We start from the raw sequence: 25,223 nt of genomic DNA, 5'->3' as shown, positions 1-25,223 counted from the left end.
TCAAACAAATACGTAAAAATAATTATTAAAATGTTGTACTTAAAAATATTGTAGAGACTGTTTTGTTCCAAGATGTTTCTTGATGTTTTTAGAAAGAAAGCTGAGATCTGCTGTTACTACTTCTTGTCTTTATGTACTTCTGATATTTTAGACAATTAGAAGTTTTCCTTGTTTGGTCTGTTTTTTGTTGTTGCTTTCAAAACATGAAGTAAAATTTCTGCTGTTCTTGGAGAGGATGTGATTGATTACAAAGAAATTTACTAGGTATTCTGGGGAGTAATTAGAGTTGTGTAATGATTCCCTTGTGTAATACTCTCTTTGAGTTGTGTAATACTCTCTTTGCCTTTTGATTTTTTTTTTAAATCCCCTTCTGTTCAAATGCAAAGTAGATCATAAGCTGAAGTATCAAGCCTAATTTATCATGGTAGTAATTCAAGAAAGTGTATACTTTGTGTAGTCAGTGATGTGTACAATTCTATAATTAAAAGAAGCTATCACATAAAACATACAAAAGCCTAGCAATGTGTGATAAAAAGTTAGGAAATGCCAGCCTTTGGGATACCTACACCTCTATATGCTTGCTTACTGTGATAGTCTTATATGACCAAATTGAGTACTGTTTTTGTTGCATGGCCGATTCTGTGTCTCTTGGTGAATGATACGCTGCAGAAGTTAACCAGTGTTGTGCAGTGCAAAAATAAAAGAAATTCTTTGTGTTTGAAAAAGCTGGGAAATGGCAAGTTGAGTGGTGCAAGTGCCGTGCAAGTAGTTTGCAAGAGTGTTAATATGCATTTAATCAGATTAAAGACAGCAAGGAACTCCTTCATTTATGGGAGATGACCAACTGTAAAGCCAGATTTATAAGAATCTTTCAAAACTTGTGCTTTATTTTCATCATTGAAACCAGTATAAACTGCAAAATTGTTGAGGCTGGAATTTCTCTGATGTAGGCTCCCAGATAGTTGACTGAACTGAAGCACTCTTGTTCTTCAACTTCTGTACAGGAAAATAGATGTTAGTTTGTAGATGACGGATCCTAGTGAAATACTATATATGTACTTGTGATAACTTGTATTGTGTGTAGGGCTAGATGCTTTTTGGCTACTACAGTTGGAGGCTTCACATTATATGCAAACTATTAAAAGAAGTGTCAAATTCTCTGAGTTACATACTTCTGAAAACTTGCATCATATTGCAAATAAAAACTGCCTGTTGTCTGTGCAGTAGTCACTGCACAGATGTTTCTAATATTGGAACTTCCTAATTTCAAAATAATTTATTTTGTATTTTAAGCGTTTATGCAGATAGTTAATTGAGACAATCTCTACGTAAATACTTGTCATAAAAAGATACGCAAGTTCACAGTTAATGGTATTTCAATTACCTTTGGATTATTTTGTCTTCGACAGTGAAATTGATAAAAATATTGATTATATGTCGAACTTAAGGAGAGATAAATGGATGGTTGAAGGCAAACTTCGGAAGTAAGTTTCATTTCCTTAAATATTACTATGTATTGCTTTTTTGCATTCGCTCATGTATGCTGCTTTATGGTCTATTGGTTCTGAGGACAAAATTAGCTGATGCCATTACAGGTTTACTGAGAAGTTAGTAACTGCTCTACCTAATTAAGGTGGATGTGAATTTAAAATGGCCCTGCACCGGTCTTTTATAACATGTTAAAGAAGCCTGAGGTTCAGAGGTATTTTGCCCTTCATAATTGGAGTTAAGTCCATTTTGTATTCTTTGGGAAAAAAGTGAAATCTGTTTTATTGGGATATTACAGGAGCTGTCATATTGTGATTGATATCAGTTTATTTGGACCTACCATACTTAGCAGTGTTCTGTCTGAAAGGCATTTTAAGACATGGTTTTCACGCAGCGGTCACCGATCAATTTTTACCCATTTATATTACATAATATTAACACTTCCATTTTATGTTTGTTGCATCATTCCCTGTATTTAGGGATCATCTCTTGCATGCAAACATTGAGATATTTTAATATTTTTATTTAAGGTAAAATTGGAATTTTTAAAGGGTCTTCAGCTTCATACCCACTGTTCTCCCATCCTACAAGACAAAATTCCATACAGCAAGCATAATGGCTCCAACTACCAGGAAGCTAGAAGGCATAAATTTCATGAATCACAGGTGGTAAAAATGCATAGCCAGACTCTACTTTCTTTTTTCTTGGTCATCTTTACCTCTTACCAGGAACGGTGAATCCTTTCTTAATCCTTGCTTTAGGTACTTACATTTCTAATCTTGTTTCTCCCTTTTTTCCCTTTAATGTATCTGCGAAGGAAGAAGGAAGAAGTAAAGAAGAAGGACAAGAGGGAGGTAGAGGAAAAAATAAGACCAATAAAAAGGAATTCTTTACTCATAATGTAAATCCCTGTCTATGCAGGGTTAATGCATTTTATCTCTTAGGGGAGTCCACATGCCTTTTCCTGTCTTCATCTGTAACCCTTCTGTGATTCTGTGTAGTTCTAAAAGTGTCGGTAAAGTCGTACTTAGCCAGTTATTCCTTAATAGGATGGAACCCTTGCCTGTCCTTGTTCCCCATGGGGCTACTTAGTCTTTCTCTCCCTCCATCAAACTGTAAGTACTTGTAGATTAGAATCCTCCCTTTTTTCTCATGATCTTTCTTTTCTTTGCCTTCAAATAGTGGGAATAAGACCCTAAAGTCCCATGCTTCTCTTCATTTCTACAATCATTTCTCTATTTCTTGCTTTTCCCCTCCCTGTGTGGATGTGAGGTAACAGTAGTGCTGATCCTACTGTAAAGTGTAAGTATTGTGGGAGTGTTCTGAGACATTCTTTGCTTCTTTGAAGTCACTAGACTTGACTCATCTATCTCATCTTACATTCAAAATCTTTGAATTTTTCACTTTTTTTTCTGATGAACTCTCAGAAGCTTTTAAGAGGAGCCTTCATTGATCAGTTTAAAACTGTACTCTCTTTTTATGTCAGATGATGATTTTGTGTACTCCTACAGCTGTTCTGGGGCTTCTCTGAAAAGAAACCTGTCCATTTAAGTCTTCTGTTTGATCTATTTTCTGCTTCCAGGTTTATGTATGTTGTCTTCCCCAACCATTTCAGAGCTCACTCTAGTTTTTAAACATTCTGGTTCCTAACAGTTTTAGGAATATCTGGTCTTTTGACTACTTGCCATATGATCAGTGGATGTGTACTCTTCTTATATGCACACAAACCTCTATATGACCCTCAAAGCACAAACTTGTCATACGTGGAAAGCATGTAGTAGTAGAATAAAGGAGACTGAGAAATGGATATATTTCAGCTCAGCCTAGTTTACCAGATTATGTCTGTGTATGCTCTGTATCATACCGTGATGTCCAGATTGCCTTAAAGTGCATCCAGGTGGGATGAGAAAAGATTCTGCATGTGTGAGAAGATTTCTTTTTCACTAAGTGATTGTTTTTATGCTTATGCTCCAACTGTTGATGAGATTAGCTCCTCAGCTGGATATGCAGAATATCAGAAGGAAAAAAAAATGTATATATATGTCTATGCACACACACAAAATCCCCATGTATATGGTTATATGTATGTATTCATACATGCATAAAAAATTCTGTTGATAAGATTTATAAAAAATAACATTGGAATCCAAGGCTGAAAAAAGGAGTCCAAAGCCTGTAGGGAGGCTTTTCTTTTCCTTTTTTCTTTCTTTTTATGCTTGTTTTTGTTTTCTTTAAGGATATGAACTGAATTTGTTGATAAGTATAATATTCATGGTCAGAAACTGAACTCTGATCTGCTTTGGCTTCTTCTGGGCACTGGGAGGTTGCATCTAGTGCCTCCTCTATTGCAGTTAGGGGTGAATCTTGATACCAGTCACCATTTTTGTAAAAAGCAACTGTCCAATCAGATCAAATCATCTTTCTTTGTGCTTTCGTTATCACAGATATTGTCAGAAGACTGTCTAACCCAAGGTGATTCAGCTGATTTTATTACTAGATAATCATAACTTCCAGTGTCTCCTCTTCCACTACATGCCCTCTTCTTGACATCTCTTTTGTCACGTGGGCAATGTAAAAAGCAATTAAAAAAAATGAAATATAGCTTCTTTAAGGATTATACCTGTTTCTTTACAAAACTTTGAAATACTGCAGAACAAGATTTTCACTACAGCAGAGTTCTTTTTAACATGCCAGTATTATGTCATACATCTTATAAGTTTATTACTCTCCAGTGAGACCATCTTAACTGTAAACAATGGTAAATCAAAAGCAGTGTTACCTAAGGGTACCCTGAGTTTGGATAGGAGGTAATTCTGATTTGGGAAACTTTCATTATTTGGGAGCTAAGAAGAATAATGTTAAGAGAATGTGATGTTAAGAATTTCTTTTCCTTGCTATTTCCTAATATTTGATTTAGGTGCAGAAGTTATGATGAAGGCTTAAAAAATAAATCAGAAGGTGAATTTTTCTTCCATGATCTGATGAACATTTCAGGTTAGGAAAAGCAGGCTTAAGTCACATATCTGAGTATCGCCTGCTGTTCTGTATAGTGGACTTCACAGCTCCCTTTATGGTTACAGAAGTCTTTTTGGTCTTTATGTGAAAGAAAGATAAGTGAAAGAAAGTTTTCTGAGTGAAGGTTTTCTTCTCTGTTTGCCGTACACCTAGGTAGTAGCAAAAAAATTATGCCACATTTACAGATCTGGACATTTTTTCTAAGTTACATTCTCTTTGATTTCTACCTCTACACAACTTTGTATACGAAGAGCTGCTTTCTGATGCTTGTGTTGCTATAAAAAGAGGACATCTCTGATTTATTTCTGTTCCTACTTGTAGTGTCATGCAAGCTACTTGTGGTGCTTTCCAACATTGTATCTCTATTTTCAGTTCTAGCAAAAGCAGACTTTTTCATTTGTTATCATTTATTTTAGATACACGAATGAGTGTGTTTCCTGATTATTGAACTTCATCTGCTAGCTTGTTTAGTGAGTTGTCTTCCAGATTATCTCAGTCTGATTTGTCTCTAGAATTGTTCCATCACACAGCATTCAATCCGATCGCTGACTAGTGGCTTGGTTTGATGGATCATTACTGTGCATTGGCACAAGTTTCCAGTCCAGCTGAAAAGGAAAGTGTGAAGTTGCCCTAGAAAAAATAAACCTTCTTCTAAAGGATTAACTCGACAGATGTCTCAGTGTAACTCAGTGAGTTAAGGCTTTTTGTACCAGAGCTGAAAATAGTACTTGCTTCCAAATTCACTGGAAGGCTTGAGAAATTTTTTATCCAGAATATTTTAAATTGCTAAAATAGGTATAGAAGTGCTGTTACCAGTTGAGCAGTGACAGCTTCATTAAAATCTGCGCTGTTTGGTACTGGCATGGTTTTATCGGCATTTTAAAAAGCTGATATTTCCGTCAGAGCGCATCTGTCAAGAAGCCAGTACTTACACAAGACTCATCAGATTTGTAGCCACTTGCTGTATGGAATATTGTGTTGTAGGATGGGAAGAGAGAGAAGTATGACAAGGGAGAATTACGTGCTGGTAATTGTGTTTGTCGTTACCGTTCTACTTTTCCCATCCTACCTTCTTCCAGCCATCTTTTACAAAATCTTTGTCTTCCCTACACGTTTATGAATCTCTTCTAAGTCAGTTGCATTTTTTGGTCTGCATTATAAGTGATTAGGCCTGGCTATCTATACCTCCTGCGATTCAGCATGTTTGCCTGCTAGCTTCCTGATAGGTGGAACTGTAATTTTTGCTGTGTGGAATCTTGTCTTATAGGCTTTTTATAGAAGAAGAAGGTCTACAACAACCATAATTACTGGTATGTAAGTTTCCTTTTTCTTTCATAAAAGGAAAAATAAGGATTTGATTGAGTCTCCTAACAGTTTAGGTAACCGTGACTTCTCAAAAGGGAAAATATGTTGTAAAGTGGAAAGATCAGCCAAAGGACTGTGCTAAAGTGAAATAATATATAGTAAGTAAACAATAATTAAAAAAAACACACAAAAATCTGAAATGAAAAAAAAATACTTCAAAACCAACTACAAATAATTTCATATGTTCAGCTTAGGATTTTTCCCCCCTTTTTTCTTTGACAGCTGTTTTATAAACATATTCTTAACTGCATAAAACAGAAGATAAATAGTTCTTTCTTCTGATTGTCCTTCCTTTTCAATAGCCCTCTTGTATTGCGTTTCTTTTAAACAGTTATGCAATAAAATTTACCTGAAAGAAACAGAAATTCTAGGCAGAATTGGATAAGAGATTTAAAGGCTTTCTGTAACCTGATTGTTCTTCCTGTTGCTTAATGGCAGTAAACAGATAGTAAAATGTAGAACGTCATAGAGAATAGAAGAGCTAATTTGATATAAAATGATTCACTTTTAATCACACAGGAACAAAGGTATGTTTATGCTACAAATGAGCTCCATAATTTCACTCCTTGTCATGTTTTTAAAGTCTTAGAATCATTCATGCAAAAAAAACTGGCAAAAGAGATGCTACAGGAAGTGGTGAAGCAGGAGAGGAGCAGCATTCTTTGGAAACACCAACACCAGGCCGCAAACGGAGACGAAAGGGTGGGGATAGTGATTACGATGATGACGACGATGATGATAGTGATGATCAGGCAGATGAGGATGATGAGGATGAAGAGGACAAAGAAGATAAAAAAGGAAAGAAGGCGGAAGTTTGTGAGGATGAGGTGAGAGATTTTGAACATTGAAATGGAACTAAGTGGTAAATTGAAACTTGGTCCCCTTCTGTTTCTCTGCAACATTAGGGTTCTCTGCACCACTTCCCCAAAATCTTGAGAGATTGCCCAAATTCCTGAGAACCACAGCATTTTTAGCAAATGAGTGTGAACTGATGTTTCGATTGGTGGGGAATAAAGGTCATTTTTAATTAAAAAGACATGTTAAGTTGTATTTAACATTTGTTTATTAAAAAACTTGCCTATGACCTTACCATGTGCCTTTTCATAACTTTTCTAGGATAATGAATATTGCAGAAAATACGTTTCAGTGCTCGGTTGCACCTGATACACAAATTGATAATGTTTCTACTAGTCAGTATTGGGTAAGATGCAGGAGGGATCATGGACTAACATTGTTAGTTTGAGCTGAATTGTATCTACTGCAGATAAATGAGGTTTTTGTAGCAGTGCCATGGGCTTGTAACATTGACCATATAACTTCAGAACTTCGGGCTCCCTGAAGAGGCAAGCAATACAAAACACCAGCAGCTCTTGGAACAATACATGCGTGCAATGTGCGAACTCAAATTTTTGGAAACATTCCTCATTAGAAATCCAACTAGTTTCTAGAGTAGGAACAGCTCTTTTTGCTGCTACTCAGGATTTGTTGCAATTACTTTGTATGAGTTTAAGAAAATGCCTTAGTGGTGTAGCGTAGTCTTCTTACAAAGCAGTACTTCAGAGTTTAAAATAGGTAATATTTAGAAATCTAATCTCACATCTTTCTACTCATCTTTTACCCTTAAATACAGTCTTACAGTTTGGTACGCTGGAAGTCCTATAACTCCTCTAGAAAAAAAATTCCATTGCATTTGTGCTGGATGTAGTATTTTAAAAGGCTTCATTCTGATTCTCTAATTTTAGAGCCATGAAGTATGAGACCATTGTCTTATGTTGTAAGTAATTGGGAGTGCCTAGGATTATTATTATTTTTTAATTTCTCATTATCCCCGAAAATTTTCCTGAACTAAATAAAAACTCTTCTAATGGAAATAAATTGTATGTGTAACTGCACTAAGAAGAAGGAGGAACCATAGGCTTGGTGCATTCCTCTTCAAAAATCAGGAAGGATAATACTGGAACTCTTACAGTGATTTGTCATTTAAAGTGGCCCTACAGTTTCTTGTAGACATTGAAATAAGTTACAAGCATGCTCTGATGAAAGACCAACTGATAAAATTCAGGAGATTATATTTAATTTAATGCATGAAAAAGTCTTTGAAATATACTCAAATATTCAAAAAGCTTCATGGAATATGAGACTAAATTCTATAGTTGTTTATACACAAGGAGAATTCTCTCTTCCAATAGGATGATGTTTTTAGCCAATGTTTTGTCACCATCTTTCTCCTCCGCATGTGTCTGGGATGCTGTTGAAAGATAGGTCTTTTTTCCAGCTATGTTGTTCCTAGTCAAATAGGCAAATATTTGAACATTTTTACCCTTAGGATTTGCCTTTCAGCTTTCACATTTGATGTCTCATTTTCTGTTACATCATTTCTACTGTAAAGTTAGTAAGACATAGTATGGTTTTATCCTGAGATAGATGTGGTGTGACGATGTGTTTGGTGATTACAGGATGATGGAGACCAGACAGCAAGTGTTGAAGAACTTGAGAAGCAGATTGAAAAACTGACAAAGGTGAGAGATGATCTTGGTTGCAATTCATATTTAATTGTGGGATTTCAGGAGTTAAAATTACAAGCCGTCGCCTTCAGTGCTCTCTCTTACTATAAGTTGAAATCAGGATTGACTTTCATTCAATGAAAATACGAATGCTACAGCTGTTTGTGACGCCTGAATTTTAGTCCATAAGTATTTGTTGCATTAGTGGATTTCATGCAGACAGTGGTTAGAAAGCTGTTGATTATATCTTTCCACTTCTCAAGCTGTTGTTCAGATCTAATTGATATAAGTGATCATAAAGCTTTGTGGACAAGAGGCAGTGAGATTTGCGTTACACAAATGACTGCACTTCTTATTCTTTCCTGTGGTTGACTAATTGTTGCAACTGTTTGAGGCTGATAAAGAGAGCTATCTTTGCTTCAGATTTTGAAAGAAGAAACAATGAAACAGGAGGAGAAACATAAGAGTACTATAGGTCGGGCTCTGTTCATGGCCCATGTTTTTATTAAATGGTTTATTCTTTCTGTCAGAAAGCCTATCATTTAAAACTTTGTCTCTCTCACATACAAATTACGAAAAATTAGCAGTCCAGAATTATACCTGTTTTCCAGCAGTGTCAGTTTAGCAGAGCAAAAAGTGAATAAATGAACTGAAACTATTGTTGGCTCCCCTCAGATAACTTTCTGTTTGAATACTCTTTTAAGAACTGGTTAAAATATCTCATTAATTTCCCATCGGGTTGCAGTAGCACATGCTGTTTGGCAATGTTCAAGTGCTCTTTATACCATTTACTCTTATTCCTTAATTGATAGGATTTCAGGTGTTCTGTTGCAATGTAATCATTAATCATTTCCTTCTGTGAGAGCAAACGTTAAAAACGTCAGGTCCTAGAATTCCAAAAATAGGCTTTTAAAAGAAAGCTGATAAAAGTAAGGTGAATCAAGAAGTGATTATTTTTTTCAAGACCTCTCTCTCGAAGAAAAATAATCAAGGCAGCAATTATGAGTAAGAGTACCATATAATACACACAAAAAACCTTTAAAAGTGCCTTGTTTAGGTCTTGAACTGCTGGTCACTGGCAACCAGAAGATTTTTTTAATAAGCTTCTAAAAATTTGTCTATTTTTCACCAATAGAATTATAACACCTTCTCTTTTTTAAAACAGCAACAAAGCCAGTACAGAAAGAAGCTATTTGAAGCCTCTCATTGTTTGCGTTCGATGATGTTTGGTCAAGATCGTTACAGGCGCCGGTACTGGATTCTGCCCCAGTGCGGTGGTATTTTTGTAGAAGGCATGGAAAGTGGTGAAGGTAAGAAACGTAGAAGAATAACGTCATACCAGAGCATGCCATGGCAAGACACGCTGCCAGTCCACAGGCAATAATTTTGTGTCGTGAGGTCTTCAGGCCTCATCTTCAACCTGAGGCTAAACTGGTAACTCGGTAAAAGTCTTCTATTCATATGGTGCTTTCTGGTTGCAGGACGTTTTAATAAATCCTCACTTTCAAAGTGAGGATTAATATTTTCAGATTTTCAGTGGTTATAGTCCCTTATGTTATGCTTTTTCATGTTTACCTACATTTTGGTATATTTTGGCTCTTTCTGAATTATTTCGTATTTCTTTGACAGTTAACTCCGCGTATGAAAGCAAGATGAACCTAGTAGAAATGCACATTTCTTTCTGTCGTGTTCTGTTGCTTTTTTGTGTGCAAATACACAATGTTGTATGTTTGAAGACTTGATACATGTCTGCGTGCTTGTTTGGTTTGGATAGAGTTTTATTCGTGCACGCTTGTATGATGCTGTATTTTGGATTTGTAATGAAAATAGTGCTGATAACACAGCAGTGTTATAGCTGTTGCTGAGCAGTGCTGACACAGAGTCAGGATCTGTTCTGTTTGTCAGGATGCCTGCCATCAAATAAGTTGGGGGTGCTAAACCTAATCCTAATCTTCAAGTTATCTTTTTTTTTTTATGAATAGCATAAAGAAATAGTTCCGTGTCTCCTGCCCTGTCTAATTTTTTGGATCTGTTTTTACCCATGAGTGACTGGGTACAGAAGGTAAACTGTCAGATACTGTACCACTTGCATTCCCGTTGTCCACTGTATTTTATTGTATTTTAATGAAACTAAGCCCCAAATGCATCAACAGTCCTACATGAAGAAAAACACTGACGTGCAACTACCTGTCTTACTGTAGTTTGAGAAAAGCAGAAAAACTTTAGCCAAGAACTGCAGGGCAAATCTTTATTTCTTATATATTGTGTCAGTAAAAGTTCAGTCTCCCTGAATAGCCAAATGCACGTATTCTAAATTTCTCAGCTACTCCCTCATCCTTCCATCTTTTTGTTTTCCATTTCACAACTTTCTGTAATTTATCCACTCCTAATTCCTTTTATCTGAACAGTTGAAATGTGAGATGTAACTGTCCAGTTAAAAATAAAAAATATTTCCTTTCCTCTTAGCATAGTCATTTTGATTATGCTAGTATTGAGGTTGTTTGTATCTTGATGTATACTGTAAGTATTTTCAGGTTTTAATTAGGGGAGATATTCTTTGACTCGTCCTTATAAGAATTACGATTTCTAGAACGAACAAGCAGATTTTATGGATATTCTGGCCATTAACCATAAGCAAGACCTTTGTTTGTTTGTGGTTGTGTTTTCTGATGAAAATAAGTTCTAAAGTTAGAGTGTTGAATCCTCTAACCCCTTGCCCTTATTCTTTTTTGTATCCTTAAAAAAAAAGTTTCTCAGTCTTAAGCTGAAACATTAATAAAGGGTAGAAAAGAGATGGTTAAGGAAGACTAGAAGAGGAAAGAAAACGGAAAAATTGTTTTCCTGTGCATTGAAGATATGCCTTCCCCACCTTGAATATTTCAAGAATCTGGCATTTGTTACCAACTTCTGACTGCATTGTCTGATCACATCTGCCTGCTTTGCTGTGTGTCAGCAGTCTCTCATGTTTGGTAGTTCTTCCAGCAGTTTTAAACTGTCAGAGCAGAACTGTTAAGCTTCCCAGTCTTAGTTAATAATGTTTTTTATCTAAAGGGGTAAGATGTTTAATGTTGTGCTTCAATATTTTGAGAATATTTGCTTTCATAATAGGAGTAATGGTACTTGTTCTGGTAGCTGGCTGTCAGTTTAACAAAATGGCCTTTTGCAAAAATAAACCTCGAGACTGTTGTACCCAACTGCTGTAAGAGTATGAGTGGCTGGATAAAGCAAATAGAATCTCTCAAGAAGAAAACCGACAAAAATACGTCTTTCAAAGATCTTGCACTGGCAAACTGTTGCGGGCACTTACGTATCTTACGGAAGAATACTGTAGCTGTGTTGACTGCATTGATGTTATTTTTCCTCCAGGTGCTAGAGAATCTCCATGTGCTTTGATATTTGCTTTGTTGTATAAAGTGAGAATTAATTTTGTTTATATAAAATAAATTCAGCATGGAAGGAGGCAAAAAAAATAGTCGTTGCTCATCTGAGATGATAAAAATGACCTAAATTAGTTGATCTATTTTATTTCATCTACGGTTTTTGTACTTCTTTAGGTCTAGAAGAAATTGCAAAAGAAAAAGAGAAGTTAAAAAAAGTAGAAAGCATACATATCAAAGAAGAGGAATTGGAGATCTCAGAAGAAAAATTAAGCTGTTTAAATACAACTCACTGTGAGCAAAAGGAAGATCTGAAAGAAAAGGACAACACCAATTTGTTTTTGCAAAAGCCTGGGTCATTTTCAAAGCTAAGCAAACTGTTAGAGGTTGCGAAAATGCCACCTGAATCTGACGTTATGCCCCAAAAACCTAATGGTAGTGCAGCAAATGGGTGCACTCCATCTTATCAAAATACCTCCCAAAGCTCTCTGTGTAGTCTTCAGTCTGGTGTATCACAAAGCAGCAGCGAGAAGTCTGATTCTAATAATTTTTTCAGTCCTATTGCAAGCGGGACAGGAAAGTTTTACAGTTCGCCATTGATTCCAAGTGATCAGTTGTTAAAGACTCTTACTGAAAAGAACAGACAGTGGTTCAGCCTTTTGCCAAGAGTACCCTGTGATGACATGTCAGTTACCCACGTAGATACACCACCCACTGCAACTTCACTTACACCTCAATCACATCCACCATCAAAATCACCTTCACCTATTCCATCACCGCTTCTGGGCTCAACCTCTGCACAGAGTCCAATGGGATTAAGTCCCTTTGCATTGCCACCACTGCAGGTAAATAAGTAATTGTTTTAAATAGTATTAATTTGCTGTGCTTATTTGGCCGAATTTCTTTTGAGCCAAATTGTGTCACAGAAGTTGTATCATATCATTATGTCGTCCTTTATTTTATTCTTTCCTGTTTCTAAACAGTAATATTAGTTCCATATGAAAGAGAGAATATTAGATTTTTTATTTAAAAGAAAAAAGTAGGATTAGATAAACCAATGTCTGACATTTTGTATGTATATTTTAGTAATTAGATTTTGCTTTTAGGGGTTTGGCCACTGTATTCAATGAAAAACAGATTTCAGAAATTTGACCCTGCCCTCAAAAGATACTGTTCCTTAAGCAATCACAGGTTCTAATGGGAATTATTACAGTGTTGTTATATGACTTTTTCCTGAACTGGTCGAAGTACTGAGCAAGTAAAGGCATCCTTTATGTTTTGATTGCTGCTTGAAAATTAGCATCCTAACGATAAATGTGGTTTCTTGGAAATACTGAACAAGACCCGCTGTGATGGTGCTAAAAATATTTTCTCTGTAGCAGATGAAGCCTGGACTGCCTATCATGGGACTTCAGTTTTGTGGATGGCCTACGGGAGTTCTTACTTCAAATGTTCAATTTTCGTCTCCTTTACCTACTGTTGGATCGGGGTTGGGATTATCAGAAGGGAACGGTAACTCATTCTTGACATCTAGTGTTCCTGCAAGTAAAAGTGAATCACCAGCACTGCAGACTGAAAAAATAGCTTCTGCCACCTGTACAACAGTGGAAGTGGCCAAACCAGTAGATCACCCAAGCCCAAAACCAATACCAGAAGGTAAGTATGGGCAATCAGGTGGAACTGTCTGGATAATTTCTAGTGCCACTGTGCTGTTACACTTCATTTTTTTCTAATTTCCGTATTGAATTTCTCTAATCTGATTGTAATTGTGTGAAAAACACCTGTAAAGTATTTACATGTTTGTCTTGATTTAGAAATGCAATATGGATGGTGGAGGATTACTGATCCTGAGGACCTAAAATCTTTGCATAAAGTGCTGCATCTCAGGGGAATAAGAGAAAAGGCCTTACAAAAGCAAATACAGAAACACATGGACTATATCACTCTGGCCTGCATCAAAAATAAGGATGGTATGTAATTGGTATTTATGTTACACGTGGCATTGGGGCATAATAATACTGACTGAGATCTCTCCAGGATATGCTTGGATACAGGGATGTTAATAGTAGCCAGAAAAGGTAAAAGGTCTCATAGTTGCCTTTTTGCCAGCCTTATTCTGGAAAGTTAGTGTTGGAGGAAACCCTCTTTAATATAAATTCCTCTAGTGGTTTAAGTGTTGATAACTTTTCAAGCGTTTTTTTGTCTCTGTAACAATATACCTCAGTCTTCCCTTCCCCTTGCCTTTAAATTGCAAGCTTGAAATCCTACAGAATTTGGTGGTCGTACTGGATATCTTAAGATCTGTACGCTTCTGTAACAGTTCTTCAGCGTTTAATTGGACTGACAGGTAAATCAGCTTGAATTTACTCAGAGAAGTTATAATAATTTAACAAAATATGATTCTCAAATGCAGTTGCAATTATTGATATCAATGAAAATGAAGATAACCAGGTAACTCGAGATGTTGTGGAAAACTGGTCAGTAGAAGAACAAGCAATGGAGGTGGACCTTGCTATTCTTCAGCAGGTGGAAGATCTAGAGAGGAGAGTTGCATCAGCTAGTTTGCAAGTTAAGGTAAAACCAACTTTTAGTAAAATTTCTCTTTTAAAGTAATGTTGCTGAAGTGGGAAGAATTTAAAGTATGTAGTAGCAGTCCTTTTGCTGTTGGTAAGTGCCTTCTCATTCATCTGTAATTGTCAGCAAATAAAACAAGTCCACTGCAGAACTATCATGGATATCTGTTTGAGATATTTCATTGCAGTTGTATCTTCAGCTAAAGGTGATCAGAATGACAGCTCCTGAAGAGTTCTTTGGTGGTGTGCAGAATCACACACATTTTGTTAACCTTTCATGAATGCCAGGATTTCATTTCATAGACATGACTTAATTTTAGTGGGGTTTGCCACTTTTCTGCATGGTTTCGGTTCTGCCAGTAACTTTTCCAGGGTGAGTAGTGATACCAAACTGAGTATGTTTGGTTCAAGTGTGGATGTACTATTCCAGATGTTGTGTGTTCTACTAGTAGACGCTGTTCCTGTGTGACCAATTGATACTGTCTTCTGAGACAATGAAACAAACCTATTCTGATGTTTTCAATGATAGAATAGGATACTTCAAAATAAGATAAGAATGCAGAATGTTGCAGAAAACTCACTTCAGAAAGTCTGGTAATGCTTATATATTTTTGATTGATCGTTTTAGTTCTCTGGAGATTTTGGAAAATGTCTCTACAGATGGATTACAAGTTACCAAGATATACTGGAAACAGCACTTCAATTATTTATTCTGATTCTGTAAAACAGTTCCTCTATTCAAACACTAAGTTACTAGCAACCAATAAATGCACAAACCTTTCTATTAACATAGGGCTGGCTGTGTCCTGAACCTGCATCAGAAAGAGAAGACTTGGTATATCATGAACATAAGTCAATTATTAGATTGCACAAGAAGCACGATGGAGATAGTGCTGGAGGCGGAGAAGGCAGTACCAGCTCTCTAGAGCGGAAGAGTGACAACCCTCTAGATATAGCTGTAACCAGGCTTGCTGACTTGGAGCGGAACATAGAGCGAAGGTATCTGAAGAGCCCCTTAAGTACCACCATTCAGATCAAACTGGATAATGTGGGCACAGTTACTGTCCCTGCTCCTGCACCATCCATTAGTGGTGATGGTGACGGGTAGGTTTTTGAGATTAACTTGAAAAATTATTGTGCTTCTTTGCTAATTGGAGCCTATTTTCTATTGCTTGTTATCTATGTACTTTCTTGTATGTCTGTGATCCATATGGATCATGTTATTCTGCATGGTGCTTCATAAAGATATTTTTTGTTATGTTCGTTGATAATGCAAAGTTATCTTACATTTAACTGGTTGTGACTAAGCTTTGAGGCTCGTAGCCACAGTCTGTGCACTACATCAAATTTAGTTGCTTATACCTTATACTTATTGGCTGTGTACGTTTTGTCATTGCTTGGCTTTCAGTGTGATAATGCTTGTTCCACGTTTAAGTATCAGCAAACGCGGATGTGACCTACCTAATTTCTCTGTATTTCAATGCAGAACTGAAGAGGATATTGCTCCAGGGCTAAGGGTATGGAGAAAGGCGCTGTCAGAAGCACGAAGTGCTGCGCAGGTAGCTCTGTGCATTCAGCAGTTACAGAAATCAATAGCGTGGGAAAAATCTATTATGAAAGTTGTAAGTGTTCTTTATTAAGAGAAAATGTTGTAATGGAACTAGTTTTGCTATATCCTGTTTTCACACCTTAGGTATTTTAAGAGAACATGATTTATAATGTATTTTTATTACTGCCTATAAAACTTTATATTAACTGTACATCTTGCACAGATGAGTATAAATATGCTGGAAAGGATTATTCCCTTCTTGCCAAAGCCAGTATCACGAAAATTTTAAGATGAAAAGCCCTTGTAATTGTTTACTCTATATAAGATAGTAATTACTCTTCATAATTAACTTTTAGGTAAATAGTAATTTATGGCTTCCTCTGATGGATGATACTGTATTTAACGGAGTATTTCTTACCTCATCCATGACATAAGCTTTATGGTGATTCAGCATCGGATATCCCAATTCAGGGCTTCACTTTTGTTCCCACGTAGCCTTCAGATTAGCTCCTCACGCACTGTATATATTCCTTATTATTGCTAGACTCTGTGGTAAAATGAAAAAAAAGATAATTTTCAGAGTGAATTGTTTGAAGGGGAACTGTAGTTCAGGTACCATTCCCGTGCTTCACAACTTACAAATTGAATTGAATCCATTTTTCTTGTGATATAGTACTGCCAGATATGTCGAAAGGGAGATAATGAGGAACTGCTGCTGCTTTGTGATGGTTGCGATAAAGGCTGTCATACCTACTGCCACAGACCCAAGATCACGACCATACCAGATGGTGACTGGTTTTGTCCTGCCTGCATAGCGAAGGTAATGCTGACCATTAAGTCAAAGTGACATATAGTGCTCTTCTTGTAGATGTTAGAATTGTGTGTCTGCCAGTGCTGGTTTCAACAAAAATAATGATCTGCGTGTTTTGTGTTGGGTAGCAATTAAATTGTATGAGATGAATTGTTTTATTTAACTTGGATTTCAGTGGCAGTAAGAGTTTGTCTTAAACTTTAATTTTTAATGTATATATATCCAGGATTTTCTTGCTGATTCAACATCATAGCCTTTTCTTCATTAAGTAATACTTTTCAGTATTTGTCTTTAGAGCTGCATTGTTGAGAGTTGATGGACAAATGTCTTCAATTGTTTGAAAAGAAAAATTAGAGAAAAATACTTAGTAAATCATTGTCTTTTTTATTTACAGCACAGATTAGTTTTACTTTTTTGAAACAACAATATATTTGAGAGAGTCTTAAGTAATTTTTTTCCTCAAATAAAAATAGTCTGAAGAGAACAATAGGATCTATCTTTATGACTCAGTTAGCAGGAAGTATTAGTAAATGTCCACATTTTTTTCTAGTCTGTACATAGTCCTATAATTAATACAATTTTTGACTTGTGAATACTGTAACTTTCAATTACAGTACACAGTGTTGTACATTTTTCATGTATTTTCAATGCGATCCTTTTTGGGTGCATGTTTGACAAAGTAATAAGGAAAGTGCATTGTTTTTTAAACAACGTGCAGCACAAGTGATGAAAATAGGTTGCTGATGGGAGTTCATTGTGTAGTAGAGGTAAACTCAGGCTTTAACCTTGTCCTGTAGCTATCAAGGGATCATATTACAACTTGCCTTGTTATAAGGATAGAAATTGTCCCATCATGCTGTAACTTACCCTGTTGCTTCTGGATTGATTTTTCTTTTTTCTTTTTTTTTTTTTTTTTGCTTGTTTTACTTTAAAATAATTGCATTTCTAGTATGACAGAATAACGTTTTTTTTCTGAGGTGTTTCTTCTGTCCCAAATTTGGCTGAAAGTTGGAAATTTGAAAATGTAAGAAATCCAAAGTAAAATTCCACCTGAACTTTGAAGTATGTTGAACAGTGATTCAAAATTCTGTAAAACAGAAACAATTTTAGGACAGGATATAAACTATGCTATCCTAATTAATCTTAACTTGGATTTTTTTCTTGTCTAAAATAAGGCTGTCAACCACCTGCCATTTTCCAGTTAATAGAGAATATTTCCTTATTGGGCCTTAGGCCTATATCCTAATAGGCATTAGATATTCAAAAATGATTTGTTCTCATTGGTTGACACTCTATTTTTATCCAAATAGCTAATAGTCAGCATCACTCTTTTTTTTCCTTTACAAACTGGTTTACTTGGCTGTTTCTCTGACCTTGGACAAAGAATACAGATGTGATACCAAATGGCATTAATAGAGTACAGTTGTTTCCAAAACATTCTAGTGTGTTCAGCATTAAGCAAAACTAATTCTATACACAGCGTACATTTTCCACAGTACAAATCAGATGACAAATTAATTGCAAACTGTCCACATTTCTTGTCACACTAGCTACAATCAGATCCAAAATGCTTAGTAAAGTCATTAATAAAGTTCATGAAATGAAGTAATTTCTAATCAAAAGTGTAAGTGGGTCTTTTCAATAGCATTGTGTGTTTGACATTGTGTTCTAATGATCTGAGTGATGTCTTCAAATACTGTCTTCTAATGATGCTGTCAGTAATCATAACAGCTCCACTATCTACATCTTAAATGCATTCTTCCTTAGTTTCACCTCATTGTCTATAAATATTTTTCTGTTAGATTAAACAATAATCCTTATTTCCAGATTGTACCATCGTTGTATTTTCATACTCCTTTTAGGTTTTATTTGTCTCGTGTTTAGGCTATTTATATCTTTCATATCTAGCTTTTATTTGTATCAGTTGATCCCTTCACTGTCTTGACTTTTAAAAGCTCTTTTCTGTATCTTGCAAATAATACAGCTGCTTGAAAATGGATGTAGAATTCCAGTTCTAGTTATATCAGTCTTTTGAGAATGGACAAATAGAAGGGTTGCTCCGGTAGTGATGCCCCCTAGTTTATGATGTTGGGCTGTGACATCAGAATGTTGGTGTTATGGCAGTAGAGGTTGGAACTTCCTGCCAGTATTCCGTTGCACTTATCACCGTGCAGCAGATGGCAGCAGAGGGGCGGTCTGACAAAATGGCGTCTGACACGGAATTGCATCTGAAGCAAAGATGTGGAACTGAATTCCTCCATGCAGAAATAGTGGCACCCATTGACATTCATCGAAGCTTGCTGAATGTTTGTGGAGACCACACAGTGGATGTCGGCACAGTGAGGCAGTGGGTGGTGGATTTCAGCAGTGGCAACTGCAGTCAACTCTGCTGGTGCATATTTTTACGGGCACGGCATGCAGGCTGCTGCTAATTGCTGGCGAAAATGCATAGCAAATGATGGTGGCTATGCTGAAAAACGGTGTTTTGTAGCTGTGAATTTCCTCTATCAAACAGTGTTACTGTGCTCTTACTAGCTGTTACGGTTTCTGTGGAAATAAATAGGAGGCATCACTTTCAGAGTGACCTACGTACTGTACCTAAAACTAGGCCATCCTGGTTTGCTCGGAGGTATTGTCATACCAGCCTGAAGGTCAGGTGCTTTTACAGTGTCACAAGTTGGGAACCTAATCACTAGTCACAGGGATTTCTGCAGCCTTACTCACCTTGACAGAAGAGCAAAAAGTGAGTAATTGCTGATGTGTTATAGTTGTTTTTGGTGACTGTTTAATCTTCACTGCTATCTATCAATAACAACAGATTTCTGTAATTTCTTGGTTATAGCTTATTCCTTTTTATTTTCAGGCAAGTGGTCAAACTCTAAAATTAAAAAAACTTCAAATCAAAGGAAAAAAATGCAATGAACATAAGAGAGGCAGGAAATTACCAGGAGATACAGAAGATGAAGACTCTGCAACAACAAGCACCTCATTAAAAAGAGGGAAAACAGACCCTAAGAAAAGGAAAATGGATGAAAGTGTTTCTGTAAGCCAAGGAAAGCAAGAAAATTTCACTGCTATAAAGAAACCTAAAAGAGATGACTCCAAGGACTTGGCTATATGCAGGTACAATCCACCTACTTGTAAAGTGACTGGTTCTAAACTTCAGTATGTGTTGTAGAAGCAGGTAGTGCCTCATTACACATCACTGTGTTCTGGGGGACAAGAACCCCGTTCTCTGCTGTGCATCTCCACATGGGTTGTGGCGATTGGATTGTGGTTGTAAAAGATTTTGTGTGCTTGCAGGGAGTAATTGCCTTGTTTGGCAATGGAAAGTACGTAATCATAGAGTGTGGTATGTGAAATGTACTCCTCTGTGGACTTCCAAGAATAGGAAAAACCCTGAGAACTGTGGTATTGACAGCTTTCTGAAGTGCAGTGAAGGTAGGCGTTGCATTACAGAGGAGATGGTAATAGGAAAGCTGCTTCTTCTGTAGTGTCTTTGTGGTTTTGGAAAGAAGTATCAGTACCTGTTTTACTAGTTTGCAAATCATTTATGATGAAATATTTGCACACCTTCAATACTTTGAACCTCATCTTGCGTAAGTATCTTTGGAGAGAACTAAGTGCTACTTTGAATACTCAGTTTTCTGTTTTTATTGAAGCTGTTTTCTGCCCTACAGAGCGCACAGATTATGTAAGTGCTTTCCTTTTGTGGGGTGAATAGGTTCACAGTATGTGATGAATTGATGGAACAGTGAACACTTTCTCTGATTACGCAAAGTTTAAAATTTCTGATTTAAATCCTTATTTTATTCAGCATGATTCTCTCAGAATTGGAAACTCATGAAGATGCTTGGCCTTTCTTACTTCCTGTAAACTTGAAACTTGTTCCTGGTTATAAGAAAGTTATTAAAAAGCCAATGGACTTTTCCACCATCAGAGACAAGCTAACTAGTGGACAGTAAGTAAACTTATTGTAAATTTTACTTAGCCTGAGATATAAATGCTCTACACGTGCTTATTGGTAGACTTCAGAATTGTACTGCATTTCTTTTTAACAATTCCTTTGCATACTGAAACACTATTTCAGGATAAGAAAAATAATGAAAAAAGACAACATAATGGGATTAATCCAGGTAGCCCTTTACATACTTGATTGTTCCTTTTCTGAGTAAGTGCAGCTATACTCATCACTTCCTTTGAAAGACTTGAGACCAAGAAAAAGATGAATAAGCGGAAAATACCAGTAGTATTTTAGCTAGAAAAATGTTGAAGGGAAAAAGGAAGCTAATTTAAAAATAAATAAATAAAAAAGTTGTCCAAACTTGAAATTCGATCTTGAATTTTTTTTTTTAGGGAAGTAACAGAAACAGTAATGAAGAAGAATTTGCTTATGTTAAGGTTTATTTTCCTGAAAATATTAAAATTAGATACATTTAAGTTTAATTTATTCATTGAACATTAATTGCACATTCTGTAACTGGTTGTAAATTCACTGATGTTAAGAGAGTTCTTTGTCATGTAGTTTTTTCCCCTTTGATTTTCACTGTTCCAGAAATCATTCACCTTTTTCTTCTTTCAGGTACCCTAATGTTGAAGCATTTTCGCTAGATGTCAGGCTTGTTTTTGACAACTGTGAAACCTTTAATGAAGATGATTCTGACATAGGCAGGGCTGGCCACAACATGAGGAAATATTTTGAAAAAAAATGGACAGAGATTTTCAAATTGAGCTGAAGTTACCAGAACTCATTATTCCCCTTAAATGAGGACTGATAAGACCAGCAATGTGAACATTGAAGTGCAAGGCACCTGCATAACTAATGACTGTTCTTTTTCCTTAGAAGTATCACAGAAGAGTGATATTAGTTCTAAAGGCTTCACTCCTACAGCAACCATGGCCCCTTGGTTCTTGGTTTGTATGTTTTAACAAACTAATTTAGGTAGAACAGGGAAGCACACCCAAAGAATTTCAAAGAAAGGGGTGTTATAGTGCAATAGCAATTTAAAATATATCAAAACGCACTGAATATTCAACCACCAGAGCTCTACTCGGGAAAATGGTTCTTTTTCCCTTCCAATAAATATCTATTTTTCATTTTTTTACTTTGTAGTTTATTTTTTAGTGAATGTATTTAATTTTATGAATTATTTATGATTATACAGCATCCAGAATCTTCGTTTTCTGTGAAAAGGAAGAATTAGAAAATTGCTTTAAATCTTGAAAATACAACAAGGAATGTTTTAAAATGTAAAACAAAGCCAAGTAAAACTGTTTACACTGATGTGCTGTAAAAGCACTAAAAATTAAACTTTACTGTAGAGTTACAAGTACATTTATATATATGTTGCTGCATCACTTGTGTAGTTAAATTGTATTTCAAGACGGTGAAGAAAAATTGAGACATGTATATACTGTTCATTATTGTTTATATTAAGTCTTGTTTTAAATATGTATGATGTGTACATATTGTTTGCAGATATTATTGTTTATGCCTTAGGAAGACAGTAGCATTTTATTTTAGTCTTAAGGTAATTATAGCTATATGGCTTGTACAGTAATTATCCTCTACCAACACTGTGGAGTCTCCTTAATCTTGGTAGTGCCTGCCTTTTAAAACAGGGTGTAGGGGATATTAGTTTTCCATTTTTCTATTTTGTTACATAATTTCAAGCCACCACAGCCTCAATTTCAAGTATAATCATTTGTATCTACATGGAATAAAATTGTGACAATTTCCTAGCACACACAGTATTTTTTCATATAAACATTTTCCTCCATTTGCCTTGCCACAGAAATAACAAGAAAAAAAAGACATTTGTAACCACTGTGTTTTATCTACTGTGTGTTGTGGTGGCCTGTTGGGGCAGATAGAGGTGGGTTTTTTTTGTTTGGTTGGGTTTTTTTTTTGTTTTTTTGTTTTTTGTTTTTTTGTTTTTTTGTTTTTTTGTACTAATGTAAGAGTACTTGAAGTTTTATTTAAAGGAAATGTTGTGGAAAGGTAGCATTCTTTTTCTTTTTTTTTTTTAGGAGTGTTATTTTTCACTAGTATGTGTGGCACGGATACAATAAAAGATTGTTTTGCAAACCAGATTTTCTTGGCAATTTTAATACTTGAGCTCTTGTGTGTACAGGAATATTTTAAATAATATCTTGTGAGTCTTGCACTTAACTTCAAGTTCTTATGATGCATCTAATTCTCTTGGCCTTTTTAGTGGTACCTCCAAGCAATTGCCAAGCAGAGGAGCACTTCTGCTGTCTTCTTGAATGAGTATAGATAACATCGGTTAAGGCTTTAAAGGTGTAGCCACTTTGCTTCCCAGTACTTGTATTAATGTTACAGCAGTATGTAATATTTCTTAAAACTAATGGCCATATATGTTTTGGTTTGTTTTTGTTAGCATGGCTCATAACTATTGCCCTGAATGAAGAAAACAGATTTATGATAAGTACATAACTCCCCGACTAGTAAAGATTCTTTTCTTTTAAATTTGGACTGCCATGTTTGAGGCTTAGTCATGTTTTATATATCCCCTTGCCATTGTATTTCCTCCCTCTGCTGACTAACAACAGTAAGTGCCCGTTTTTTTAAACTATTTTCATTCTGTTGCCCTCTCCAGAACACCTTGTTGAATGTTACTTTAAGTCTTGCCAGAAGAACTGCTGTAACCTTAGAATGAAGGAGTCATGTGTGGGTGTCAGGCAGCCTTGCACTCTGACGTTAGCTCTGCTGACTGCTTAATGGCTTTTAACCTTGTCATCATGTTTCTGAACACCTCAGTAAAAAGTTGTGCTGGTATGTTCAATAGATATGAAGTGTAATCTGTATTTGGAACATATAACAGTAGGCTTGTGTGTTTTAAAATGCTTAGATCATTGGCAAAATCATGACTTTGATGCAAGACAATTGTTTTTGTTGTTCTCGGATTCTGTACTTTATCCCCCGCAGTAGTTGGAACAATGTTAACACCGTGTTACACACACAGTTGCATTTTTCAGCCTGTCTCCTGATCAGCTGTGCAGCTGGTAAAGTTAAGGAGCTTACCACTTTGATAGTGGGATGTGCTTTACCTCTCTTAACATTGGTATGTTACCAGTGTATTGCTTTTCTCACTGTTGGAGTGTTTTCATTCGAATTTCAATAAAATTAAATTTATAGAAATTATTATATTTGAAATCTGAGCCAAAATGTAAACACACCATCATATATCTTCGTAGAAAAGAGGAGGGATTTATTTAACTGCTGGAAAAATGTGCTTCGTTTTTCTTAATTGCTAACCTTCTGTCCTGTTAGTGTTCCCATCCCTCAGTTTTCTTAGAGGAAAAGTCCATTGTGCTTGCTTCCTTTCTGAACAAGGTAAGCTGATCTTAATTTACGGAGTTCACTGACAAACTTTTGAACTTTTAAAATAGCATTCATGATGGTCAGTGAGGAGTTCTCTTGTTTATCACTTTGCGTTCTATTTTGTCTTTTTTTTTTTTTTGAAACATATTAGATGGCACACAAGCAGCTGGAAATTAGAAATTGTCAGAGACAACTACAAAATGTGTCTTAAAAAGAGGTCTAAACCTTACGTCTTTTTATATGATGTATGTAGTTTCACAATGACATTTGGTTATCTGAGCACCTCTACACTTCTGTGAATGGGCAGAGAAATCCGAGGAACAGTAATTTTATATAAAATGCTGAGCTTGTGATCTAGAGCACGTTGTTTACTCGGTGCGCATCATCTTGTCCCTGGATGCTTTAGATTTACCACAGTGTGCCTGCAAACTGAGGACTGAAGACTGAAATCTGGAACAACCCAGTTAGGCTGTTTGATTTTGTGACTCTTCTATAGCACTCCAATGTAAACCATTTTTTTATAGTTGGTACACTCCAAAAAAATGAATGTTGTCTTTAATTACACAAATTCCTGTTGCCTGTACTGTCCAAACTAACCATGGTTAGTAGAACTGAGTAGCCACATTTCTGGGTAAGCTGTTGATTCGCAGCTTGGTGTTTAGTGAGTCATTTCTAATTTCCCAGCTGTAAAATACGGACCTGCTTAAGTAGTCTGCGGCGTTCACGACAAGCTGTTACTCTTCAGCAAGGACGTCTACCAGCTGACAAAAACGGCAGTCCGCGTTTGCTTGGAGGCCCTGACCTCAGCGGTGCGGCTCGGGGGCCGGGCGGGGCCAGCCCTGTGGGAGCCGGCGGCGTGCGGGGCCCGGCCGTCAGCGCAGCTCTGCTTCTGCCGCCTGGTAAAGCTGTCCACGAGTTGAACTACTTCAGCGAGCGAGCAGCCGCGTGAAACTTGCTGTGTTGAGGCGCGCGGCAGCGGCTGCCTCCCTCGGCCCGCCTCCCCGCCGTGCCGCAGACAGGTGCCTGCCCCGCCTCTCGGCCGGCCTGGCGCCGGCGGGGGCCGTCTGACCGTAAAACGTGCTCCACGATTCAGTGATTGCAGGGTAACGTGAATCTAGGCCGCTAGATCTGAAAACGAGGAAGCGTTTGGGAAATAGGCAGACGAGATGGTGCAAGCAATCCGCCGCCGCTCGCCT

General features: G+C 36.5%; 1 protein-coding gene and 1 long non-coding RNA gene across 17 annotated transcripts in view; one reads left to right on the top strand and one right to left on the bottom strand.

Annotated features, from left to right (window-relative positions):
* The window catches only part of BAZ2B (bromodomain adjacent to zinc finger domain 2B), a 117,251-nt gene extending 94,476 nt beyond the window's left edge, over window positions 1-22,775 (top strand). For 8 of the 15 annotated variants that reach the window (XM_021397606.1, XM_021397610.1, XM_021397620.1 and 5 more), the window contains 14 exons: window positions 1,410-1,484; window positions 6,452-6,695; window positions 8,325-8,387; window positions 9,538-9,682; window positions 11,927-12,594; window positions 13,129-13,405; window positions 13,564-13,719; window positions 14,163-14,323; window positions 15,116-15,426; window positions 15,809-15,944; window positions 16,545-16,691; window positions 19,546-19,805; window positions 20,500-20,643; window positions 21,265-22,506. In XM_021397606.1, coding sequence (XP_021253281.1) covers window positions 1,410-1,484; window positions 6,452-6,695; window positions 8,325-8,387; window positions 9,538-9,682; window positions 11,927-12,594; window positions 13,129-13,405; window positions 13,564-13,719; window positions 14,163-14,323; window positions 15,116-15,426; window positions 15,809-15,944; window positions 16,545-16,691; window positions 19,546-19,805; window positions 20,500-20,643; window positions 21,265-21,418 — 2,941 coding nt within the window. In that variant the 3' untranslated portion in view covers window positions 21,419-22,506. Of the gene's footprint in view, window positions 1-1,409; window positions 1,485-6,451; window positions 6,696-8,324; window positions 8,388-9,537; window positions 9,683-11,926; window positions 12,595-13,128; window positions 13,406-13,563; window positions 13,720-14,162; window positions 14,324-15,115; window positions 15,427-15,808; window positions 15,945-16,544; window positions 16,692-19,545; window positions 20,644-21,264 lie in introns of those variants that run through there. The other 7 variants (XM_021397618.1, XM_021397617.1, XM_021397616.1 and 4 more) reach the window with 5 other exon arrangements.
* Window positions 12-25,141, bottom strand: LOC110399261. Of its 2 annotated transcripts, none has more exons than XR_002439056.1 (3): window positions 24,727-25,141; window positions 16,290-16,418; window positions 12-996 (listed from the first exon to the last, which is right to left on the bottom strand). It is a non-coding gene; the product is annotated as an uncharacterized LOC110399261 (long non-coding RNA). The 2 variants fall into 2 exon arrangements; XR_002439057.1 differs by lacking the exon at window positions 12-996 and adding an exon at window positions 1,492-2,297.

Source organism: Numida meleagris, chromosome 5 (assembly GCF_002078875.1).
Source record: "Numida meleagris isolate 19003 breed g44 Domestic line chromosome 5, NumMel1.0, whole genome shotgun sequence".
Lineage (NCBI taxonomy): Eukaryota > Metazoa > Chordata > Aves > Galliformes > Numididae > Numida > Numida meleagris.
This window is presented reverse-complemented; position numbering and strand designations above follow the sequence as displayed.